At 42.4% G+C, this 22726-nt stretch overlaps 1 protein-coding gene across 1 annotated transcript in view; it reads right to left on the bottom strand.

The window, feature by feature from the left end:
* The window catches only part of DLG1 (discs large MAGUK scaffold protein 1), a gene marked incomplete in the record, with an annotated part of 214084 nt that overhangs the window by 165517 nt on the left and 25841 nt on the right, over positions 1-22726 (bottom strand). The window contains 2 exon segments of the mRNA XM_078767605.1: positions 14323-14630; positions 20239-20376. Of these exon segments, the coding sequence (XP_078623731.1) occupies positions 14323-14630; positions 20239-20376 (446 nt within the window).

Here is a 22726-nt window from a genome sequence, read left to right as displayed (position 1 = left end):
CACAGTGCGCATCATAAGAGGCGACTAAGGGTTGGCGCCAGGAAGGGCATCCGGCCATAAAACATTGCCTCAAACAGGGAACCATGATTGTCATGGGACCCGCAAGGCTAACCCCCGCTCTCGTGGGGAAAATGGCCTTAAAACGATCATTCATATTTTCATTCATTCACATGTATACAAAAAGAAAATCAAGTTGGCATGCCATCAGTATATTGTGAGTATTTTGTTGAAATAACTTTTCAAACTTCCCTTGTTGTTGTAATATTGTTACAAAATGAAACATTCCTGAAATCACACAACACGCTACCCACACAACCTCCAAGAAAGGCAACTGCAGACGTCTGTGGCTCAAGGAACAGCATTGTTGACACTGCCCATATAAGCGAATGATACCCTGGAACCATTGATGGAGCCCACCTTGGTGGTTACGATGCAAAGGCAGTCCATAGCTGTTGCCAAGCCGCAGATACGGCCGAACAAAGCATCCGCCCTCGAGGCCTAGCAGTGGCCCTTCTGCACTTTGTTTTTCTTCTTTTAAAGGACAAAGGAGAGTAGAATGGGGTGTGCAGTGAGATAGAGGTTTAGAGCACAAGAAACTGACCGGGCACAGTCAAGCAGGCGGTGTCAATAGGCCATCGGCATAAAGCATAGTCCTCAAAGTGACAGGAGCATTGAACACCGGTGCTCAATACACGGAAACAGTGTTTGGCAGGAGACGGATGAATGAATGTACAGTTCACAACAACGGTAGGAGAGAAGAGATGTCAGGGGTTAACTCGGCGGCACAGAAGAAATCCTCAAAAGCCTTTAGTCGAAGGGCAGTGCAAAGATGAGCTTCCGTCAGGAGACGTGGAAGGATTTGAAAAGCCCCAACAGAGGTGCACACCATGGTTTACTGTGACACCAATCATCTTGGTGTGTCGTTACCACCTTGTTCATTTAACACAAGTACATGCAATACAGTTATCTCCATCACTCCGTCATTACACGTCTGCTTTACTCATCAAACGATACCTCATCGACATAGGCAGCAACTATCCCTCCCTCCCTCTCCTGCACCTGTCCGTCTCAATGCCTGTCAAATTGTTACACCAAGCACCGACCGACCCCCGCCTGTCGTAGCATCACGCGGAGGCCCTCCCCCACCTTCTTCCGCTCCTCTCTCCACCCCATCCGGTATTAAAAATAAAAATAAAAACACACTCTATCCCTCATCCTAACGTTCAACATCTTGCTGCAAAAACTGGTCTTAATTGGCTTGGATAAACCAATTCACGTCACTTCCTTTCTGGCAAATAAAAGAACCGTTTGCTGCTCCGGTTGTGAATGATCAAAGAGAAGCTTCTTTATAAAAAAAAAAAAAAAAAAAAAAAAAAAAAAAAAGGATTAAGTGACTTTCATCGAATTCACTTTATCCTTTTAAATTAGAAATAAAACATGGAAATATAAAGACAGAATAAGAAAGCAAGCAGCGAAAATACAAGAGCTGAAAGCCCAAAGGTAAATGTACTTTACAGTCCATTGATACAATTGGCCAAATCACTCGATCAACCAAACACATGGAACATTTGGTTGTTTGGCCTGTTTTGTACTTGGAGGCGGATGCTCGAGAAAAGATAAACCAAGGACGAGGAAAAGTGGGCAACTCACAAGATGACTAAAGGGCACAGATACAACCACATGTCCTCACATTTATAAACTTAAACCATGCCACAAACCATCTCGAGTCCCGACCTCAACCTCAACTCCATGCTAGGAAAATAACAAAAGGACAATGGACTAAATAATCATCGAAATATTAAAAAGCATTCAAAATTTCAACTCAAATGGTATAATCTAATCGCACACCAATGGAATTGTCCAGCACACACTCACTATTCGTCATCGACTAGGATGTACACCAATGTCGACTCGTATCGAGCAAAGAACGGGCCAAAAAAAAGGATCATCTGCATGATGGCCTTCAAAGTCCAAAATGATAAAAGGAAAGTAAAACAACCGTACACAGAGCCAAACCTCCTCAAAAAGAAAGAAGGTACCCCCTGCTGGCAACATACCAGAGAACATCGAAACATCCAAAGCAGAATCATCCAAATCCAGAATCACTGATTATGATGACGACTTGAAATTTCAGAGGCAAGGACGCTCATACGAGGCTATCATAGACGAGGTGACATCTTACCCGATAATCACAAAAAGTACATGTCTGATGCACAATGCTTTACTCCACACACATGTACGACAGACAGACACGAGGTTGGACAGTGCAGATGAGATGGAAAAAACCCCAAAAGCTAAAGGGCAGATCAAGTGAAACAGGGAACCTTTGAGTATAAGACATCAGCATTCAAGGTAATCGAGCAAAGTATAGCACTTCAACTACCCAACTACCTTCCAACAATATCCACAACCCTGTGAAAACCGGAATAACAGTTTAAAGCTGGGTCGTGATTCAAACCCAGGCTAGACAGCTTTGTCTCATCTTGTCAGCCCCTACATTGGACAAACAGACTGATGTACAGCCAAGAGTTTCTGCAGACATCACAATTGAACAGTCGAAATGACCCTTTTGAAAACACCACAAAAGGCAAAAACATCACAACAGTTGGGAAGGTCAGAGGGTCAAATCCCATTCACTTATTACTTCAAAATGGCAATGTCAATGACTCGATTTCAAAAAACGTGACATTCTACATATTAAATCACTGGATCAACCGATCACATTTGGACATTTGGACTGTTTGGTATTTGCAAGTGGAAGCTCGAGAAAAGATAAACCAAGGACGGACAAGGAAAAATGTGAAACTCACAAGATGACTAAAGTATGTATCCAACCTTGCGTCCTCACATTTAAGACAGCATTGCGACAAACCATATAGCAGGTCCAAAGAAAAAGCACCATCATTTCAAAGCCCTACTCCATTTGGGGACAGTCCTTTTTGGAAGACGAGGACAGCATATCGATTGGTGGAAAAAAAAAATTGTGTATACTTAAAGGATTACGAGGCAGTTTTCCTTGCAATTGATTTAATACATTTTATGAAAAGTTTGGATGAGCAATTAATTACTTAGCTCGGAAGAATGTTAATCGATTGGAATTTTTTGGGGAACAATGTTTACCCGAATGCCGTACTGCCCAATCATCATTCATTATATGCAGCCATAACTGCTCCACATCACGTACCGGTCCATAGCATGATTGGACTATAAATTAAGAACACTTGAGATTTTGTTACATCATCAAAATATATAACCAATTTAGTGTACGTCTTTGGTCAATGCATTTGGTCGCTAGTTATTCAATCTCAACTAAACTAGCCAATATGACCAAGTGTCAATCATCTATCTTACTACAATTCACCAAATGTCCGCCTGTCTATTCGAAGGTACCGTAAAAACTGCTGAACCGATCGCAATGATATTTTGGGTGGGTAATCCTGGGACCCCTGGGAGTAGAATAGGCTATTTAGTTTTCCCAATTTCATCTTTGGTCTCCAGCATTCACAGGTTTGGACTCCAGCATAACATTCGCGTTCACATAACGTTCATTGTGACGATGTTCTCATTGTGACGATCTTATTATAAATCACCAAATGTCCGTCTGTCTGTTTGAAGGTACTGTAAAAACTGCTGAACCGATCGCAAAGATATTTTGGGTGGGTAATCCTGGGATCTCCAGGAGTAAAATAGGCTATTTAGTTTTCCCAATTTCAGCTTTGGTCTCCAACATTCTCAGGTTTGGACTCCCGCATAACATTCGCATTCGCTTAACGTTCATTGTGACGATGCTCTCATTGTGACGATGTAAGTGTTCATGTTCACGTAATTTCGTGTTTTACGCAAATCGCAAAATGTTTTTCGTTTCGTAATCCTTTAATGAACGTTTAATGTTTCATGAACGTTTAATGTTTAATGAACGTTTAATGCCCTTTGATGTCTGGGGCCGCACGCACGCTACACTGGACGGGCCAGCGTGTACCTTGCCCTTCGCCGTCAGGCTCGGGTAAACCGCTGGGCCCCATCCGTGATGGGGACTGGGGCTTGAGACAGTGTCCCACGAACGAGGAATTCCCAGTAAGCGCGAGTAATCAGCTTTGATCAAGTCCCTGCCCTTTGTACACACCGCCCGTCACTACTACCGATCGGCCGGTTTGGTGAGATCCTCGGATCAGCCCCTGCACGGGCCGTTCTCGGCTCGTGCCGGTGCACCGAAAAGATGAGCGAACTTGACTGTCTAGAGGAAGTAAAAGTCGTAACATGGTTTCTGTAGGTGAGCCTGCAGAAGGATCATTATCGGGACAACATGAGAGCGAGCGAGATGTGAGACGTACGTGTACGTGATCGTCCATGCCCTGTTTAGCCATGTACTGTTTAGATTTTGACGATTTGCGTGTGATATGATTGAACGGATATTTATATGAATCGTTTAAAATAAAAAAGCCTTCAATTTCTGATATTTTACCTTTTCATTTGGGCTTCCCAATTGAAGCCCCGCCCCTAGGGCGGGTACTGTTCCCAATTGAAGCCCCGCCCGTAGGGCGGGTACTGTTGCTAGTAATAGTAAAAGGTAGAGTGTATGTGTGTATATGTGTGTATGTCAGTGTGTGTGTGTGTTTAGGTGTGTGTGTTTAGGTGTGTGTGTGTTTAGGTGTGTGTGTGTTTAGGTGTGTGTGTGTTTAGGTGTGTGTGTGTTTAGGTGTGTGTGTGTTTAGGTGTGTGTGTGTTTAGGTGTGTGTGTGTGTTTAGGTGTGTGTGTTTAGGTGTGTGTGTGTGTGTGTGTGTTTAGGTGTGTGTGTGTGTGTTTAGGTGTGTGTGTGTGTGTTTAGGTGTGTGTGTGTGTGTGTGTGTGTGTGTGTGTGTTTAGGTGTGTGTGTGTGTGTTTAGGTGTGTGTGTGTGTGTTTAGGTGTGTGTGTGTGTGTTTAGGTGTGTGTGTTTAGGTGTGTGTGTTTAGGTGTGTGTGTTTAGGTGTGTGTGTGTGTGTTTAGGTGTGTGTGTGTGTGTTTAGGTGTGTGTGTGTGTGTTTAGGTGTGTGTGTGTGTGTTTAGGTGTGTGTGTGTGTGTGTGGTTTTTTTTTTTTTTTTTTTTTTTTTTTTTTTTGTATACAAGATCGAGGCTCGTGAAAGAGCGAACATTAATCACACAGAAAGACAAACAGACACATAAAACAAATAACATCGGGAGCGGTAGACAAGATGGGGAGAGAGGGGGAAGGACACAAACAACATTTGAGAGCAGGGACCGAGAGACATGGAGACATTGAGAGATCTGTGGGAAGGAGAGGGTTTTGGGGGGGAGGCATGTGAAGGGGGGGAGGCATGTGAAGGGGGGGAGGCATGTGAAGGGGGGGAGGCATGTGAAGGAGGGGGGGAGGCATGTGAAGGGGGGGGGGGGTGGGAGAGGTATAAACATATGGACACTGCCAGGATTTCCAGGAAATAAGTTGGAATTTCAAACAAGGTGGATCTGGGGTGAATTAGTGGGGGTAGAAAAGATCAAGGTTATGGATGGGGGAAGATAAGAGATGGTGGTGAACAGCCGTTTTAAAGACCTGGAGGGAGGAGAGGGATTGAAGGGAGTGTGGGAGTTTGTTCCACAGGCGGGAGAAAAGAGGAATGAAAGAGTGAAGGTGAGCAGAGAGCCGAGATTTCGGCAGTTTAACCATCAGAGGGTTGCTGGCAGATCTTGTGCGACCTGTAGGAATATTTGGGGGACAGAGCACAGAGAGAGCTGGGGGAGCAAGGCCGGAGAGGAGTCGGTAGAAGACAGAAAGACCACCTACCTGCCTGCGGTGAGTGAGTGAAAGGCCCTCAGAGATAGCTTCATCGCGGGAGATTCCAATGATTTTGAAAGCTTTGGATTCAACAGCGTGAAGCCGAGCCAGGTGTGAGGCAGGAGCACCAGCCCATAGGGGAGAACAGTATTCCATTGAGCTGCGGATGAAAGCCTTGTATGTGGTGAGGAGCTCAGGTGTGCCGAGGAAGGACTTCGCACGACGGAGGATGCCCAGTCGGCGACTGGCTTTGGAGGCCAGCTTGGAAATGTGGTTTTCCCAAGAAAGATCATGGCAGATAGTGAGACCCAAAAGCTTGAGTGACAGAACTTCTTGGAGAGGATTGTTGAGAAAGTAGATGGGAGGGTTGTCCAGTCGATCTTTTCGGAAGACATAGTAAGAGAGTGAGATTTGGCAGGATTGAAAGACATGTTCCACTTGTTTGACCAGTCTGTGATTTTGTCCAGGTCTTCAGAGAGTGAGGAGGCTGCAGACTGCCGATCTGAGGGAAGAGGAATGGAGCGGCAGAGAGTGGAGTCATCAGCAAAGAGATAGAGAGGATTTTCCAGAGAGTCAGAGAGATCATTGATAAAGACCAGAAAAAGCACAGGGCCCAGCACACTTCCTTGGGGAACTCCAGCCTGAACAGGAAGGGGGGATGAGAGAAATCCATTCAGGGCCACACGTTGACTACGACCAGAGAGGAAGTCCGCAAGCCATGCATGGAGATTTCCATGGATACCATAGGAGGAGAGTTTGGTGAGCAGAGCTGGGTGCCAGACCGTATCAAAGGCCCTTGATATGTCAAGGGAGACAGCTCTGATTTCCTGTTTGGCATTGAGGACCTCCATCCATTGTTGAGACAGCAGAAGCAGCATGTCCAGAGTAGAGTGACCTGGTCTGAAACCAAATTGATGATCAGAGATCAAGCCATTGGAGAAGAGGAAAGATTTCATATCCGAAGCAATGATGGATTCCATGACTTTGCTGATAATTGGGAGCAGGCTGATTGGTCTGTAGTTGCAAGGATCTGTTTTTGCACCTTTTTTGTGTAAAGCGGTAATGTTAGCTGATTTCCAGGATGCTGGCAGATGACCTTGAGCAAAAGATAGGGTGAAAAGAACAGAGAGAGGGTGAGATAGAGCGGCAGAGCAGGATTTTAGGACCCGTGGGCTGATGCCGTCTGGTCCAGTTGCAGAATCAGAGTCGAGGTTTGACAAAAACTCCTCCACCTTGTCAGGAGAGAAGGACACAGAGTCCAGGAGCAGTTGGGTTCGACTGGGAAAGGTGGGAACAGAGAGAGATGGGTTTGGGACTAAGGATTTCGAGGCGAACACAGAGTTGAGGCATTCGGCTTTGTCACGTGCGATGTCAACTGTGTGTCCATTTGAGGTAAGGGAGGGGATGGAGGGGGAACAAACACCAGAAACGGATTTGACCAGACGCCACCAGGATTTGGAGGAAGGAGACAGGTTTGAGAGTTTAGGTGTGTGTGTGTGTGTTTAGGTGTGTGTGTTTAGGTGTGTGTGTGTTTAGGTGTGTGTGTGTTTAGGTGTGTGTGTGTTTAGGTGTGTGTGTGTTTAGGTGTGTGTGTGTTTAGGTGTGTGTGTGTTTAGGTGTGTGTGTGTTTAGGTGTGTGTGTGTTTAGGTGTGTGTGTGTGTGTGTGTGTGTGTGTGTGTGTGTGTGTGTGTGTGTGTGTTTAGGTGTGTGTGTGTGTGTGTGTTTAGGTGTGTGTGTGTGTGTGTGTGTTTAGGTGTGTGTGTGTGTGTGTGTTTAGGTGTGTGTGTGTGTGTTTAGGTGTGTGTTTGTGTGTTTAGGTGTGTGTGTGTTTAGGTGTGTGTTTGTTTAGGTGTGTGTGTGTTTAGGTGTGTGTGTGTTTAGGTGTGTGTGTGTTTATGGGTGTGGTGTGTGTGTGTGTGTGTGTGTGTGTGTGTGTGTGTGTGTGTGTGTGTGTGTGTGTGTGTGTGTGTGTGTGTGTGTGTGTGTGTGTGTGTGTGTGTTTAGGTGTGTGTGTGTGTGTGTGTTTAGGTGTGTGTGTGTGTGTGTGTGTTTAGGTGTGTGTGTGTGTGTGTGTTTAGGTGTGTGTGTGTGTGTTTAGGTGTGTGTGTGTGTGTTTAGGTGTGTGTGTGTTTAGGTGTGTGTTTGTTTAGGTGTGTGTGTGTTTAGGTGTGTGTGTGTTTAGGTGTGTGTGTGTTTATGGGTGTGGTGTGTGTGTGTGTGTGTGTGTGTGTGTGTGTGTGTGTGTGTGTGTGTGTGTGTGTGTGTGTGTGTGTGTGCGCACACGCTCAGATGTGTGCATGCCAGTGTGTGTGTGTGTATGTTTAGGTGTGTGTATGCCAGTGTGTGTGTGTGTGTGTGTACATCAGTGTGTGTGTGTGTGTGTGCACGTGCATTGGCGTGCATGTACCTGTGTTCGTATGTGTACGTGTTCACACGTGCGTATCAGTGTGTCTCCGTGTCTCCTCCATAACTTCAAAACCATGAAACCTAGCGGCCCCAAACTTTGCATGCATTCTTCTCAAACTCGAAGGAACTGATTGAATGAAAACTGGCTATTTTTGAAGATAATTAATGACCTTATTTAATTAAAACAACAACAGGCTTTATCCTTGGTCAGTCCGCTATCGCTCACAGGGGTCTTGTCCTTTTTCAGCCTGCTCAACAAATGCCTTACCTTGGAACAGACCGACAGTTTCTGCACAATTATGTGCTCAAAATTTACGTTTTCACTTTCCTCACTCACATCATCAAATATCTAATCTTCATACCTACGAATCTCTGTATACATCGCTATTAGAGAAGCTTGTTACAGATCCGTCACTTCCGCCTTTGTTGTTATTATATAGTTAGGATTTTTAGTTTCAGGTAATATTGTTAAGATTTTTGTGTGATATGGAGATGACTATAGTAAAAGGTAAAAATAAATGTTTGTGAAGGAGAAAGGAAGATGCGGCAAAGAGGCCGGAAGAGGAGAGAGAGGAGGAGCTTGGCAGAGAGGAGACGGCCATGAGAGAGATACAGCCGTGAATCGCATCAAGGCTGCGAGCGGACTTTTTTGATGTTGGTCGTGAATGAGTTGAGGCTTCCCGGGAAAGGGATTGCCCGTGACATCGTCCTATATAGCAATTGCAATTACACCTAGGTCTCAGGTTTTATCACCAAGTGTGAGTTATTCTTGGAGAGAAATCAAGCGCCTCCATTACAGGCCTATACAGTATACGCCATTTTGTGCCTCGAACAGACTGTCCGCTTGGTGCATCTTGTTTTGTCGTTGGGATTACCATATCGACATAATTGTGTTGATCGCCGTTTGTTTCCATATCGGTTCAATTCTCATATCGACCTCTCACCTCGTAACTCCTCGTCCGCTGCCATGCCAATACCTGCATGTTCTCGTCGTTCTGCACGACTTCAACCATTACCAGTGTGGGGATCCGTGCACAGACTTTGGGGAATGTTACCTTCCACTCACGTTTGTCGTATCATAAGTTTATTGCTTTGAGAGCATTGGGGAATGATGGTACTGATATGAAACTATGGTTTATAACACTGATGCAGTTCCTTCTTCATCAGTGCGCAGCTTATAAAAGAGCTGGTTTGTAGGGGGAAGGGATTACACTGCAATTGTCTGACTTCGAGTTGGTAAGAAAGATGATAGTATGCCTTATAAGCATTCCATAGCTTTCTACAAGCTATGGAATGTCCCTTCTTTTCTATACTTTGCCACATGGCACATACCCTTATATAAAGGGGCCTTTTCTTTGCCCCTGGCATTTTTCACAAGATACATTTTAAATACGAACAAAATGCATTTGTTCATCATACAAGACTTTATTCAAGACAATATAAAAGACTTGAAAAAGTAAGAGGAAAATAAATATTCAACCCAGACAGGATTCGAACCCACAATTCCCTACTTGGCAGTCTGATGCTTTATCCTTTCGGCCAATGGGCCAGCACGTTAGATTTATGTAATAATATTTGTAAAAAGGTATAAAGTGTGTATATATGTATATTTATATATATTTAATTGTAAAGCAAAAGCAATGGCACTTAGGTGGAATTTGTTTTGAAAGCCATTAACTCGACCTATTGGCCGATGTATATTCCAGGTTTCAGCTAGTTTCAATGTATAGTCCTTGAGATATGTGTGCCAACACATTTTGGGCGGGCGGACGGACGGACGGACGGACAGACACCAACATGAATGCGAGGGTTTTCTTAATAAAACTCAAGAATGCAGAAACAGAAGTTGCTGAAATTTGGAACATATTTCCTCCATGTACAAAATATTTACTTCTGAAATTTGCAGCCAATTTCATCCAGTAGAAGCCGAGAAACATATTTTCAGTCCCCATGTTAAAGCTGCATACAGAGAAGCGATCCCTTGTATAAAAAGAGGGGCGCTTTGCACCTCCCTTTGATTCATCAATGTGTGCCGTCCTTCAGATAGATGTTAAACTGGCGTCACATCTGCCAGATTCTCAAACCTCCTCCCCTATTTCCTCCCACTCCTCACCCTCTCTCCACCTCACCATCCTCACCCTCTCTCTGCTTCTGCTTTCCTCCTCTATCTCTTCCTCTATCTCCTCCTCCTCCTCCTCTCTCCCACCTCAACTCTCCCTATCAGCCCTCTGTCTCTCTCTCCAACCACCCCCCCCCCCCCTCCCCCTCAACTTCTCACTCCTACTCCTAATAATCATCATCTCTCCTCTCCCACCTTTCCCCCAAACCACCCCAAATCCACTCATTCCCCTATCTTCTCCTCTCCTCTCATCCCTCGCCCACTCTCTCAATATTCCCGTCACAAGCAACACTGCATTGCCAGGCACCAATTCAAGTATATAAACAAAATCTAGATTCAGATTTGATGATCGGATCCCCTGGTCTAAATGAGTATCAAAATCTGACAATGTAAATTAATTAATGATTCTTGTTACAAAGCATATACTGCATACCTATTTACTTTGAGCAAGTAAAGCTCTGATCCCACCTCCTGCATATTTTCACAAGAAAATGTGAAATTGCCAAAGCATTAAACTTAACTTTTTCTACTGTTCGGAGAATCGTATCGGAGGAGTGGAGAAAAAGTTAAGAAATGTGCCGAAATTAAGCAGCTTCATTGAACTGCTTTCAATGAGTGCATCAAAAATAATTAAGATGAGCCCTGCATTGGAAACACGATCTACTCTCAAGGAATAATTAAAGTATATGATCACGGTGTGTACCCCGGTTTAGAATAGGTACACCGTATCCATGCGCATCGAAGAGCGTGACCAAGGGTTGGCGTCAGGAAGGGCATCCGGCCATAAAAACATTGCCTCAAACAGGGAACCATGATTGTCATGGGGCCCGCAAGGCTAACCCCCGCTCTAGCGGGGAAAATGGCCTTAAAACGATCATTCATATTATTATTATTTTCAAAGTATTATTTCGGATTTCAGATCGCATCTCATGGACCAAGTAAGTGTTGAATCTGGAGTGAAATCTGAACATTTTAAGAAATTACCGATTGTTTTGAGTAAGTGTATTTATTCAAGCAAAGCATTGAACTTCATTTTTTTATACTGTTCAGTAGATTATATTGAGTGAAGAAAAGATTAAGGAATGTGAAAAAAGTTATACTTCATCAATAGCAATGGAAATAATTAACCAGCGGGATCTAATTAGAGCCAGATTTAACCAAACCAGAGCTTTGTAAGCTGCTTTTGCCAGCCATGGCGATACTGTCTCCAGGGATACATTTGTTTGTCAATTACATATGTAGTCTTTGTATTAACCATTTTGTGCAATCTGCTTTATATATTAATATAGTGAAATTAGTACACCTACAAAAAATGTGAATCAATAAATTAAACTGACACTTTGTACACTCGTGTACGCCTGGAACGTATGACATCAAGACGAACCGCTCAGGTAACATTACCTTGGTACAGCCAGGAAAGAGTTAAAGTAGGTTTAAACTTTTAAACTTAGTTCTCTGAGTTTCAAAGCAAAATAAATTTGATAACACCAAATTTCCGGGTCGTTTGCCATATAACAAGTTTTCCAAATTACCGAGCCAAATTTTTCCTACCCGCCACACAACGATTGACACCAGTTTGTGCACATCTACTTTAAATGTCTATAATGCAACGTTTTTTGAAAAATAAAATTCTTATTAATCCGCCTGAAACGAGGGTGATAGCTACTCAAGGTTTTTGGTTTGTATACAGTCCAGTACTGTCATCGGCATTCACACAGACTCCAATCAGCCTGTGCCGATTACCAACACCGGTATTGGCCAAGCACTATTACCCTGTGCCTCACGAAGCGAAAAGTTAGGCATTCGGTTGCGTACGTGTGCCGTATGCGTGCCGCGTCTGCATTTTAAACATTCATTTTCTCGGCAACCATTGGTCCGATTGACATGAAATTTTACCATCGGAGCGCCTCTGCCTGTAGATTTTTTTTACTGATAATTATGACGTCATAGGTCACGTGGTACAGACACTATCTTGGAAAAACGTTACACCTCTATATCTCCCAAACCACTTCATGGAAAAAATTGAAACATGGCTCATTGTCAAGTACACCCCATGGGGAGTAAGATATGTTAATGATGATGTCATAAGTGCCTCCATTATGACATCACAATTCGACAAGTACAACACTTTATCTGATCTGTATGAACAAAAAAATTCCTCTGCAACTGTTAGTCCGATGAACACAAAATTTTCAGAATATGAGCGGCTCCTCCTATGGACTTGTTCAAATGGTAATCATGACGTCATTTGTCACGTGTTACAGGCGCCATCTTGAAAAATCAAAAAAAGTTGAAACTCTATCTCCGAAACCACTCCATGGAAAAAAATCGAAATATGGCTCAATGTCAAGCACTCCCCTTGGGGAATAAGATATGTTAATGATGACGTCATAATTCGGCAAGTACAACGCTTGATTCGATCAGTATGAATTTTTTTCTCTGCAATTCTTGGACCGATCGACACGAAATGTTCACCATAGGAGCGCCTCCTCCTGTATAATATTTTAATGATAATTATGACGTCATAGTTCAGCGGTAAAGGCGCCATCTTGCAAAAACCGAAAAACTTTGCCCCTCTATATCCCCGACCCCGCTCCATGGAAAAAAATTGAAACATGGCTCATTGTCAAGTACCCCCCCCCCCCCCCCCATGGGGAATAAGATATGTTAATGATGACATCATTGGTGCCTTCATTATGACATCATAAATTGGCAGGGACAACGCTTAGTCTGCTAATTTTGAAATTTATTGAGCGTGATCTACGCAACAATTATATTAGAGAATATAAATGTATGTCACGTGGTCTGGCAGCCATATTGGATCAAAGAAAGAAAAAAAAAAAACCTTCAAAAACAAAAGAGTTCACTCGCACCAAGTTGACTGCACAGGGTAAGAATGCTATGAATACCATCTAGTTATATATCATACGAGCAAAAGTACTCAGTCAGGCAACACAGGGTCACCCTCCTCCCACCCATTCCCCATCCTCATCCCACCCATACCCTGCTTCCTCCCAACCCAACCCCTTCCCTCTCCCTCCAGACTTCCACCCCACACCGTACCCTCACACCAGACCCTCTTCAAAAACCCACCCCATTCCTTCCCACCTCCTCCCTCCCCTCAATATTCCCATCGCTAAGCGACTATGTTGCCCAGAAACACCAGGTACCTTTGCTGGTATGCATATATGTATATCTGCACACATGAAACAATAATAGCAATATAATAAACAGTAGTTCAGACACATGGTTCATGGCCGTAGCACTTTACATTGAGAGCTATGCACAATCAAGTGGTGCTGCCAACAAGTTTCATCTTCACAGATCTGCCAGATGTATACACAAAGAATTAAGTTAAGCACCCCCCCCGTTTTTTTACAACCTCGCACATTACAAGTTTGTTGTCGTCAAAACAGTGTAATATACCCATGATATTGCTATATTTTCTGGAGAAGTGATATTATGGTCACATAAAAACATAACAATCATGCCGTTTTCAATATTTTATTCTGAATAATTTAAGGTGAAATTTTTTGGGAATTTTAGGCATATTTTCACCTCAATTTAAGTATGGAGCTATAGGTCCATCACGGACAGTGTGGATGACGTTTATGTTTTCTAACGTACAGTCATTGTTCTGAGAAGACCTCTAGCGATCTTTGCGTCAATAACGTGTGTAGGACCCACGTGATCGGATCACTGACTCAACCAATCACTTTTTTTCACTTTGATCACTCAATTTCATCAATGGATAATTGCTAATGTCATACCAATCATTATTTGATCTCACATACCTTAGAATATATGCCAATGTATACATATACACAAAGAATATATATTAGGGGGTGCTTACCTTAATTCGTTGTGTAGGGGTGCTTAACTTAATTCTTTGTGTATAGATTGTTTGCCATAGGCACCATTAATGTGTGTCAGTTTTATATAAGTGTCGCTGCGAAAGATCCAAACACCAATTTCACACACCGAAACCCCATTTTTCAACGGCTGTGGTCAAAACATGATCTCACCTCCGGTGTGGGATCGGCAGAATTTCCAGCAACGGCAACGGGTGGAGGTGACACAACGGGTAATGTGAGGGCAGTCACTGTAACCAGTCCTGGACTGGCTGCTGGAGGAGAAATGGCTACAGGTTCTGTAACCGGCTGTAGCGCAGGTGGAATGCTCAGCTGTCTGGTCGGTAGCACATCCTGGCAGGGAGATGCAGGTGGTGTGACCAGCCGTTGCTGAAAGCCAGTGGAAGGAGAAACGAAACAATTTTGAGAGTCAGAGGCCTTGACTCCGACCAGCAGGCTCAGTTCGTAATACTCCTGGATATCTATGGGTGGGGGAGGGGGAGAGAATATAATAAAAGTAAGCTGCAAAGAAACCTCGAAATACCAAAAGATGACAAACACATGGCATTGTGTATTAAAAGGTACACAGATATGGCCGTTCAACTTGGAGCAAATCGCAGCCACAGCACAACAAATACAAAGCACATGAACAAGAGCAACAACAATTCTTTATTTATTTACTGTCTCGTAAGAAAGAGAGGCAGTACTATATTTTTTACAACTTAGGTAGGGTTTACTCCGGACAGATGATTAAGGTAGAATGTCAGTAAGAGTGGGAAACTGGCTACTGGACCCATGAAGCAATGCTTGACAATACAATGTTATTGTACAAAATTATGACCTTCAAACATGTATAGCCTATAATAATTAAAGGCAATGGCCGCCCGTCTCCTCCACAACTCCAAAAAAGGGAGGACAAGTTCCCGAGTCGCGAAAATCCACGAACAGAGGACCAAACCGCGAATGGCGAGGCAAAATCTGCAAATATCAACGATAATCCACGATGGTCTTGATATCTTGATATAATTGAAAGATATTGATACATAAAATATATACAAAAAGGAAAGTTCCATAACGGCCCTCACTTTTGTAGAAGAAAGTGAGTGTACAGTAGATACAATACACGCATACATACACAAACATACACTGTTTATATTCCTATACATATATTGCCTGCATCTGTCAATGAGATCGAAAGAAGAAAAGGATTATATTCTGAAAAAGTGAAGTGATCGAGTCAAAGCACATAAAAGTGAATGAGTTGACGTACTTTAGAATCAACAAGTTGAAACACGTATTACTCGTCAATATTTATACCATGAGGGAACTTTGTTTGAAGTTTCTGTATCCAATAAGACTCGTATCACAGGATTCTGCTGTGTGATCGATTTGCAATCGATTTGTTGGCAGAGATTTGAATATAGTCTTTCGAGTGATCTGGTCGAGTCAGATGTATGGTGCAATGCAGAGATTTGCCCTGATTGGTGTGCACGTTTCTAATATCTGACCTTGTGTTTCCAACATATTGAGTGCATGTTTGACAAGTGATTCAGTATACAAAATAAAAGAAAGAAAACTTTGAGTTTATGTATCATATAACACAAAGAGGAGTATCATTGTATCAATGGTGGTACTAAATATATTAACAGCCAAAGATGTCCATGTCGTTTTGGATCACCTGTATGACTCATGAAGATTTAGAGTCGATGGGGAACTTTTGTCTGGTGGTAGAACTGTGGTATTTGCTTCCTTCTAATACATGATGTTTGTAAATGATGGATGCATTTTTTGCTGTGCATTTATGGAATGCAGGAATCTTGCTTTCTTTGCTGTGGGGTTATGGGTGCTTTGCTTTCACTAAAAGGTCATTGAGTGTACGACCATGCCAGATTGATATCTGGAGGTTGAGGAAATGTGGTGCAGAGCGTTTCTGACTGATGGAGGAGAGGAAGGGCCTTGTTCAAAATACTTGGCAATTGGGATGAGGTACTTGAGGTAGGGAAGTAGCTGGTTAGCAGAGGGACACGGTTAGTTGCAGGTTTGGGTTTGTAAGTCAGAAGGTCTGGTCGAGGTGTGCGTTTTGCTCGGTTTATCGCTTCTTTCACAGAGTGAGAGTCATAGTTTCTTGCAATGAAGTGTTTCTAATTGTGAGAGAGAAGTTTCATCTGCCTTTTTATTGGGCAGATGCATCTTACTCTGATTGCTTGGCTGTATGGCATTCTAGTAATTGTATGTTTACTTGATATATTTACCAGATAAACTGGATATCAATATAACATACCCATGATTTTATCAAGATGTCGTGACTAGGTTGTGCATCATAATGCATCATAGACTCTATCATTCCCAGAAATATGTTGGCGTGCGATGGTGCAACAGGAGTAACCATAAGAGTACCGAGTTTGAATGCAATGCTGTCCATTGAATTGGGAAGTATTCAATTGGAGCTTCAGTTCCAATAGGCCATAATGTCTTGGGTAGGTGGATTTGGGACTTGTCATGTATCTAGTCCTTTGTGGCATGCGGTCAGGCCTTCTGAATGTGGAATATTAGTGAAGACGGATGCAACGTCTGCCGTAACTAAAATTATGCAGGAGTTAAAACCTGAGGATGTTTCGTTGAATCCTCGGATGCGAGTCAGAAAACTAGTTGTGGCCTTAAGGTACGATGGCAGATTCAATACACAAGGAAGAAATAACAGCCAATATAAGAACAGTTGGACATGCGCAGCCAGATACAATTGGTTTATGTGGATTGTTTCCCTTGTGTATCTTAGGAAGAAAATAAAGATAAGGTCAACGAGGGTCTTTAGGAACCAAACGAGATTTAATGGTTTAATCTGCCCGAGTATAATCTATGACCCTTTTAACCTCGTGGAGATACAGAAGGGTAGGAACGGATGGGAGCTCTTTGTAGGTATCATTATGTAGTTGGTGATTACCTTTTGCAATGTAATCGATAGTCAACATAATGACAACGGCTGAACCTTTATCTGCTGGCAGTATTACCAATTTTTTTTAATGGAAATCACCCCAAACAAGGCACAAAGCCACTCGACGTAAGGGGTTATGGGAAGGTTAGAAAAACATGAGGATAAAGGAAAACAAAAAAACGAGAACAATCCAACTGTGTCGCCAATATGCCTCCGCATAGTCCCACGACAGGTAGATGCCATCACTCTGCATGAGTATGGGTCGTGGATCACGTTTGTGAAGTTTCGTGTTGACCGGATAAGGTTCGTTTTTCTATCCAAGATGGCTGCCAAACCACGTGACCTATTAAATCATCTTTTTCAAACTATATGCAACAGTGCTGGTAGATGACATTTGTAAAATTTTGCATCGATAGGGTGAGCGGTTTTAGAGACATAATTATTTAATATTTTCCTTCAATCCATTCATTCATTCAATCCAAAATGGCTGCCAAACCATGTGACCGATAGTCATAAATTTAATATTTCAATACAAATGGGCCATAGATCATGTACATGCAATTTCACATTTTTAAGATAAGGAATTAGATTAAAACATTTTGGCTGGTATACCACTTCACCTATGATGTCATCATTATCATGCTTTTGTTCCCCATTGGGAGTACTTGACAATGTGCCAAGTTTCAAATTTTTCCATTGAGTGGGTTCCAAGAGAATTTTTTTTTTTTCCGTTTTTTGTTGTATACAAGATTGAGGCTCGTGCAAGAGCTAACAATTGATCATAAAAAGACAAACCGACACATAAAACATATGATAAAGGGAGCGTGAGACAAGGTGGGGAGGGAGGGAAGCACACAAGTACAACATTTGAGAGCAGGGACATCAGATTTGTGGAAGGGAGAGGGCTTGGGGGGAGGAGGCATGGGATGTTGGTGTGAGAGGGAAAAACACATGGACACAGCTAGGACTTCCAGGAAAGAAGTCGGTATTTCAAAAAAGTGGATCTGGGGTGAATTAACGGGGTAGAAAAGATCAAGGTTTTGGATGGACAAAGATAAGAGATGGTGGTGAACAGCTGTTTTAAAGACCTGGAGGGAGGAGTGGAATTGAAGAGAGTGAGGGAGTTTGTTCCAGAGGCGGGAGAAAAGAGGAATGAAAGAGTGAAGGTGAGCAGAGAGTCTTGATTTTGGCAGTTTCACCATAAGAGGGTTGCTGGCAGATCTTGTGCGACCTGTAGGAATATTTGGGCTACAGAGCACAGACAGAGCTGGGGGAACAAGGCCGGAGAGGAGTCGGTAGAAGACGGAAAGACCACCAACCTGCCTGCGGTGAGGGAGTGAAAGGCCCTCGGAGTTAGCTTCATCGCAGGAGATTCCAATGATTCTGAAAGCTTTGGTTTCAACAGCGTGAAGCCGAGCTAGGTGTGAGGCAGGAGCACCGGCCCAAGGAGGAGAGCAGTATTCCATTGAGTTGCGGATGAAAGCCTTGTATGTGGTGAAGAGATGCTTTTAATCCAATACTTAATTATTTGAGGTGAGGAGACATGGTGAGGAGGTTCAATTATTTGCTTTTAATCCAAGATGACTGCCATACCACGTGACTTACGACGTCACAATTGTCATAAAAACATTCTGCATGGGTGTCACTCCTACCCTGAAAGTTTTGTCTCAATCGGACATATGGTTGCTGAGAAAAACGAGGCTCAGAGGGAAAACTTATTTCAGCCTCACTGAGGAAATGATTGGAGGGATTGATGATCCCTAGCTTAGGGAGATGCTCCAGTTTGGTTGTTGCAGCAGTTATATTATTGTCGGTTTGACCATTTTCAACCTCATCTGTGTCTGCTTCCATTATGTCGGGGGCTCGTGGCGCGGTTTAAAAAGAAAAAATTGGATAATGTCTATTTTTGTGATTGTGCTTACAAGTTGATCGTAAGTGTCTGGGGGTACCTGGTTATTCTTTATACTGGGTGAATTATCTTGGAATGGTTTCATATCCTTGCACATCTCATCACGTTTAGGTTTTCTTTCCTTAACTAAAACAGTGGAGGGATGAGCAGCCATTAGCTTATCATCGAAGGACCACATTATGTGGTGGCATTGCCCAGGATTCATATTTCTCCACAGCTTTTCCTTCTTTTGGTTGACGTTCTCATTCAATTTGATGAATTTTGTTTCTACTTGCGTTATTACAATCTCCAGAAGTTGTTGAGCAGTGTTCCACAGTAGTAGATTCCAACATGCAGTGATGATGTCACCATGGGTTTGATCAGCGAAGCAGTCATTTTTTTTCATAAAGAGGCCCTTGGGCATGATGTCTCGTTGTTCGTTTCCATTTAGGCAAGGTGTAGTTCATGCTTTTGTCTCGTCTATCAGTCGTTGAAGTTCGTTGGTCGTGGTCAGGTGTGTATCGGAGTACAATCGCCAGTTCACGCCATGTCTGCTGTGATGGTAATATTGTAAAAGTCCTGAAGACGTCCAACCCTACATGGATCCCCACAGAGCTGAAAGTTAACTGCAGTAGTTATAACATTCATCCATACCACTTGTGGGCATTGCCCCTTCGACTCTGACTTGTGGGGCTGATGGTACTAACCTCCGGGCAGTAGTTTCTTCCATGCCCAGTCTTTGTAGATTCACAAATGGCCGTGAGAAACACTTTACATCACAATGCAGCACTCATGTGTAAATTAACCACAAGAAAGACATGAGTTCAAGAAAAATAACAATGAGCTGGAGAAACAAGATGATCAAGGATTCCAATCAAATCCCTCATCGCCATTAAAAATCAAAGAGGGACATTAACGCAGAAAGTTTAAAATTTGATTATTTAATAGTGAAAAAGTAACAGTTTTAAAGCCATTGGTCAAGTCGATATATTAAATAACCTCTCGGGGAAACAGAGCAGATTACTATTATTCCTGCAGAGAAGAGTCAGGAGTGACTAACGGATCCTCGGGCACAATCACATGACAGGTAATTCCTTCAATCTCCATTTGTGTAATCTGTAATCAATCCATTGGTGGTTCATAGAAACACAAAAACATATACTTTCCAAAAATCAACCACAGCGGTCCACAATCATTTACTTGCCCGTTTAACCTTCAACCACCCTTTTCACATGCCAAGACTCGCACTTCTCCAGCAGTAGGTACATACCCAGTAATGCTCTGAAGAGATCACTTCCAAATATACCGACAACACGTTCGATGGCAGAGCGTAGTGGCCCATCCGTCACACCCTTGCACTCCATCTTTGTTTGGTAATCCTTCAGAAGAGCCATAGCTCTCGTGGTGTCTATTATGGGCACAAACAACAAAAAAAAAAAAAAAAAAAAAATGAAAGTTCAGTTTGTGTCAGGCAACAACAACAAATACAAAACTATCAAGAACCATCGGCATTTATTTCAAATTACAAATATGTGTTAAAAAGTCTCTGGACAGAGCTTGGACAAGTTACATACATGACAAACATTTTTGTTAGTGCTACTTGTATCTGATTTGAAAGGATATTTTTCTTTTCAGAAAAATAAACAGCATATAATTTAAACACGGGAGCCCAGGGCATATAATTTAAACCCGGGACCTCAAGGGTCGAGGCACACAATTTAAACCTGGGAGCTCGAGGCACACAATTTAAACCCGGGAGCTCGAGGCACACAATTTAAACCTGGGAGCTCGAGGCACACAATTTAAACCCGGGAGCTCGAGGCACACAATTTAAACCTGAGAGCTCGAGGCATACAATTTAAACCCGAGAGCTCGAGACATACAATTTAAACCCGAGAGCTCGAGGCATACAATTTAAACCTGGGAGCTTGAGGCATACAATTTAAACCTGGGAGCTCGAGGCACACAATTTAAACCTGGGAGATCGAGGCACACAATTTAAACCTGGGAGCTCAAGGCACACAATTTAAACCTGGGAGCTCGAGGCACACAATTTAAACCTGGGAGCTCGAGGCACACAATTTAAACCTGGGAGCTCGACAATTTAAACCTGGGAGCTCGAGGCACACAATTTAAACCTGGGAGCTCGAGGCATACAATTTAAACCTGGGAGCTCGAGGCAGACAATTTAAACCTGAGAGCTCGAGGCATACAATTTAAACCTGGGAGCTCGAGGCACACAATTTAAACCTGGGAGCTCGAGGCACACAATTTAAACCTGGGAGCTCGAGGCACACAATTTAAACCTGGGAGCTCGACAATTTAAACCTGGGAGCTCGAGGACCACAATTTAAACCTGGGAGCTCGAGGCACATAATTTAAACCTGAGAGCTCGAGGCATACAATTTAAACCTGGGAGCTCGACAATTTAAACCTGGGAGCTCGAGGCAGACAATTTAAACCTGGGAGGTCAGGTATCAGTAGTGTAATAATGTTGCTTCTGGGACACCTCCGTTTAACATGGGAAATCCCTATCTAATGTCATTTACCCCCTTGTCTTTTTCAAAAATCATAAACACCTCTATTTCTCCCACCCTCATCTTTATGAACCTTTTGTCTGTAGTACCTATCCTTAATGTTGTTCATTAGACCACTCAAACACTACAAATATTTGTTTTCTCTTATAGACCTATCATCCTTCTTCTACATATCATCTGGCAGATTAATCTTTGACCCATTCACTTCCATATTAATTCTTTCCCTCCCTCATTGCCCCTAAAGACCTCTATTTCTCTCACCCTGTTCTTTACGAACCTTCTAACCTTTTGACATGTTATCCTTATTCATTAGACCACTTAAACACCTGTGATCCTTCTGACCTTATGAACCTTTTAACCTTTTACTCTTAATATCATCTGGTGAATATAACCCACTCAAACAACGACCCTACAAATATTTGTTTATGCGTGGGAAATAATTTAATTCTCCTACAACTCTCTTCACCATCTAATATATTAACAAAAAATATGTTTGAGTTTGGTTCTTTATTAAGATATTTTAACTGAGCTAAGATAAAATGGTAAACCTCCCTCAATGTTCTTGCTTGAGCGCCTCCAGTGCCACATACCATTTTTAAATTAAAGTATATATTTTCCTGACAACCATCAAAGTTTTCCGTCCACTCAAAAATATTTCCATCTTTTTTACCCAATTCACCGGTATTTAAATTAATTCTCTTATTTGTTTTGTGAATTTTTTTACCAGTTGCCTTTTCAATTATACCTATTTGATATTTTTCACATTCATTATGTTTTCCATTTATATACCAAGGTTGATTACACCTCCACTCTTTAGTCTGGTTGATACTTGGTTCTATCATTTATATAATAGTAAAAAAGGCGGCGGTAGCCCGTTAAAATCCCCAACCCCCCCCCCCCCCCCTTTTTAACTTATCACTTATATATATCTTATCACTTATATATATCTTATCACTTATATATATATCTTATCACTTATATACTTATATAACCATAAGGGAGACTATCAATTCCATTTTCTAAAATAAACCTCTTATCATCAAAAGCCCCCAATGCTTTCTTATTTATCTCTTCTGAATATAATTGATGTTTATAACTTCTTATTCCATTAATCTTTCTAAACTCTTCTTTCTTTGTTGTTAAACAGTTATAATAATCCTTAAAGTTTATTGTTTCTTTAATAACATTTTTCATTACACCTTTTAACTTCTTATCAGTCTT

This window comes from Myxine glutinosa, chromosome 13 (genome assembly GCF_964187855.1).
Source record: "Myxine glutinosa chromosome 13, kmMyxGlut1.1, whole genome shotgun sequence".
In the NCBI taxonomy this organism is placed as follows: Eukaryota; Metazoa; Chordata; class Myxini; order Myxiniformes; family Myxinidae; genus Myxine; species Myxine glutinosa.
Note: the sequence above shows the minus strand (reverse complement) of the source record. Positions and strands in the feature narration are given on the sequence as shown.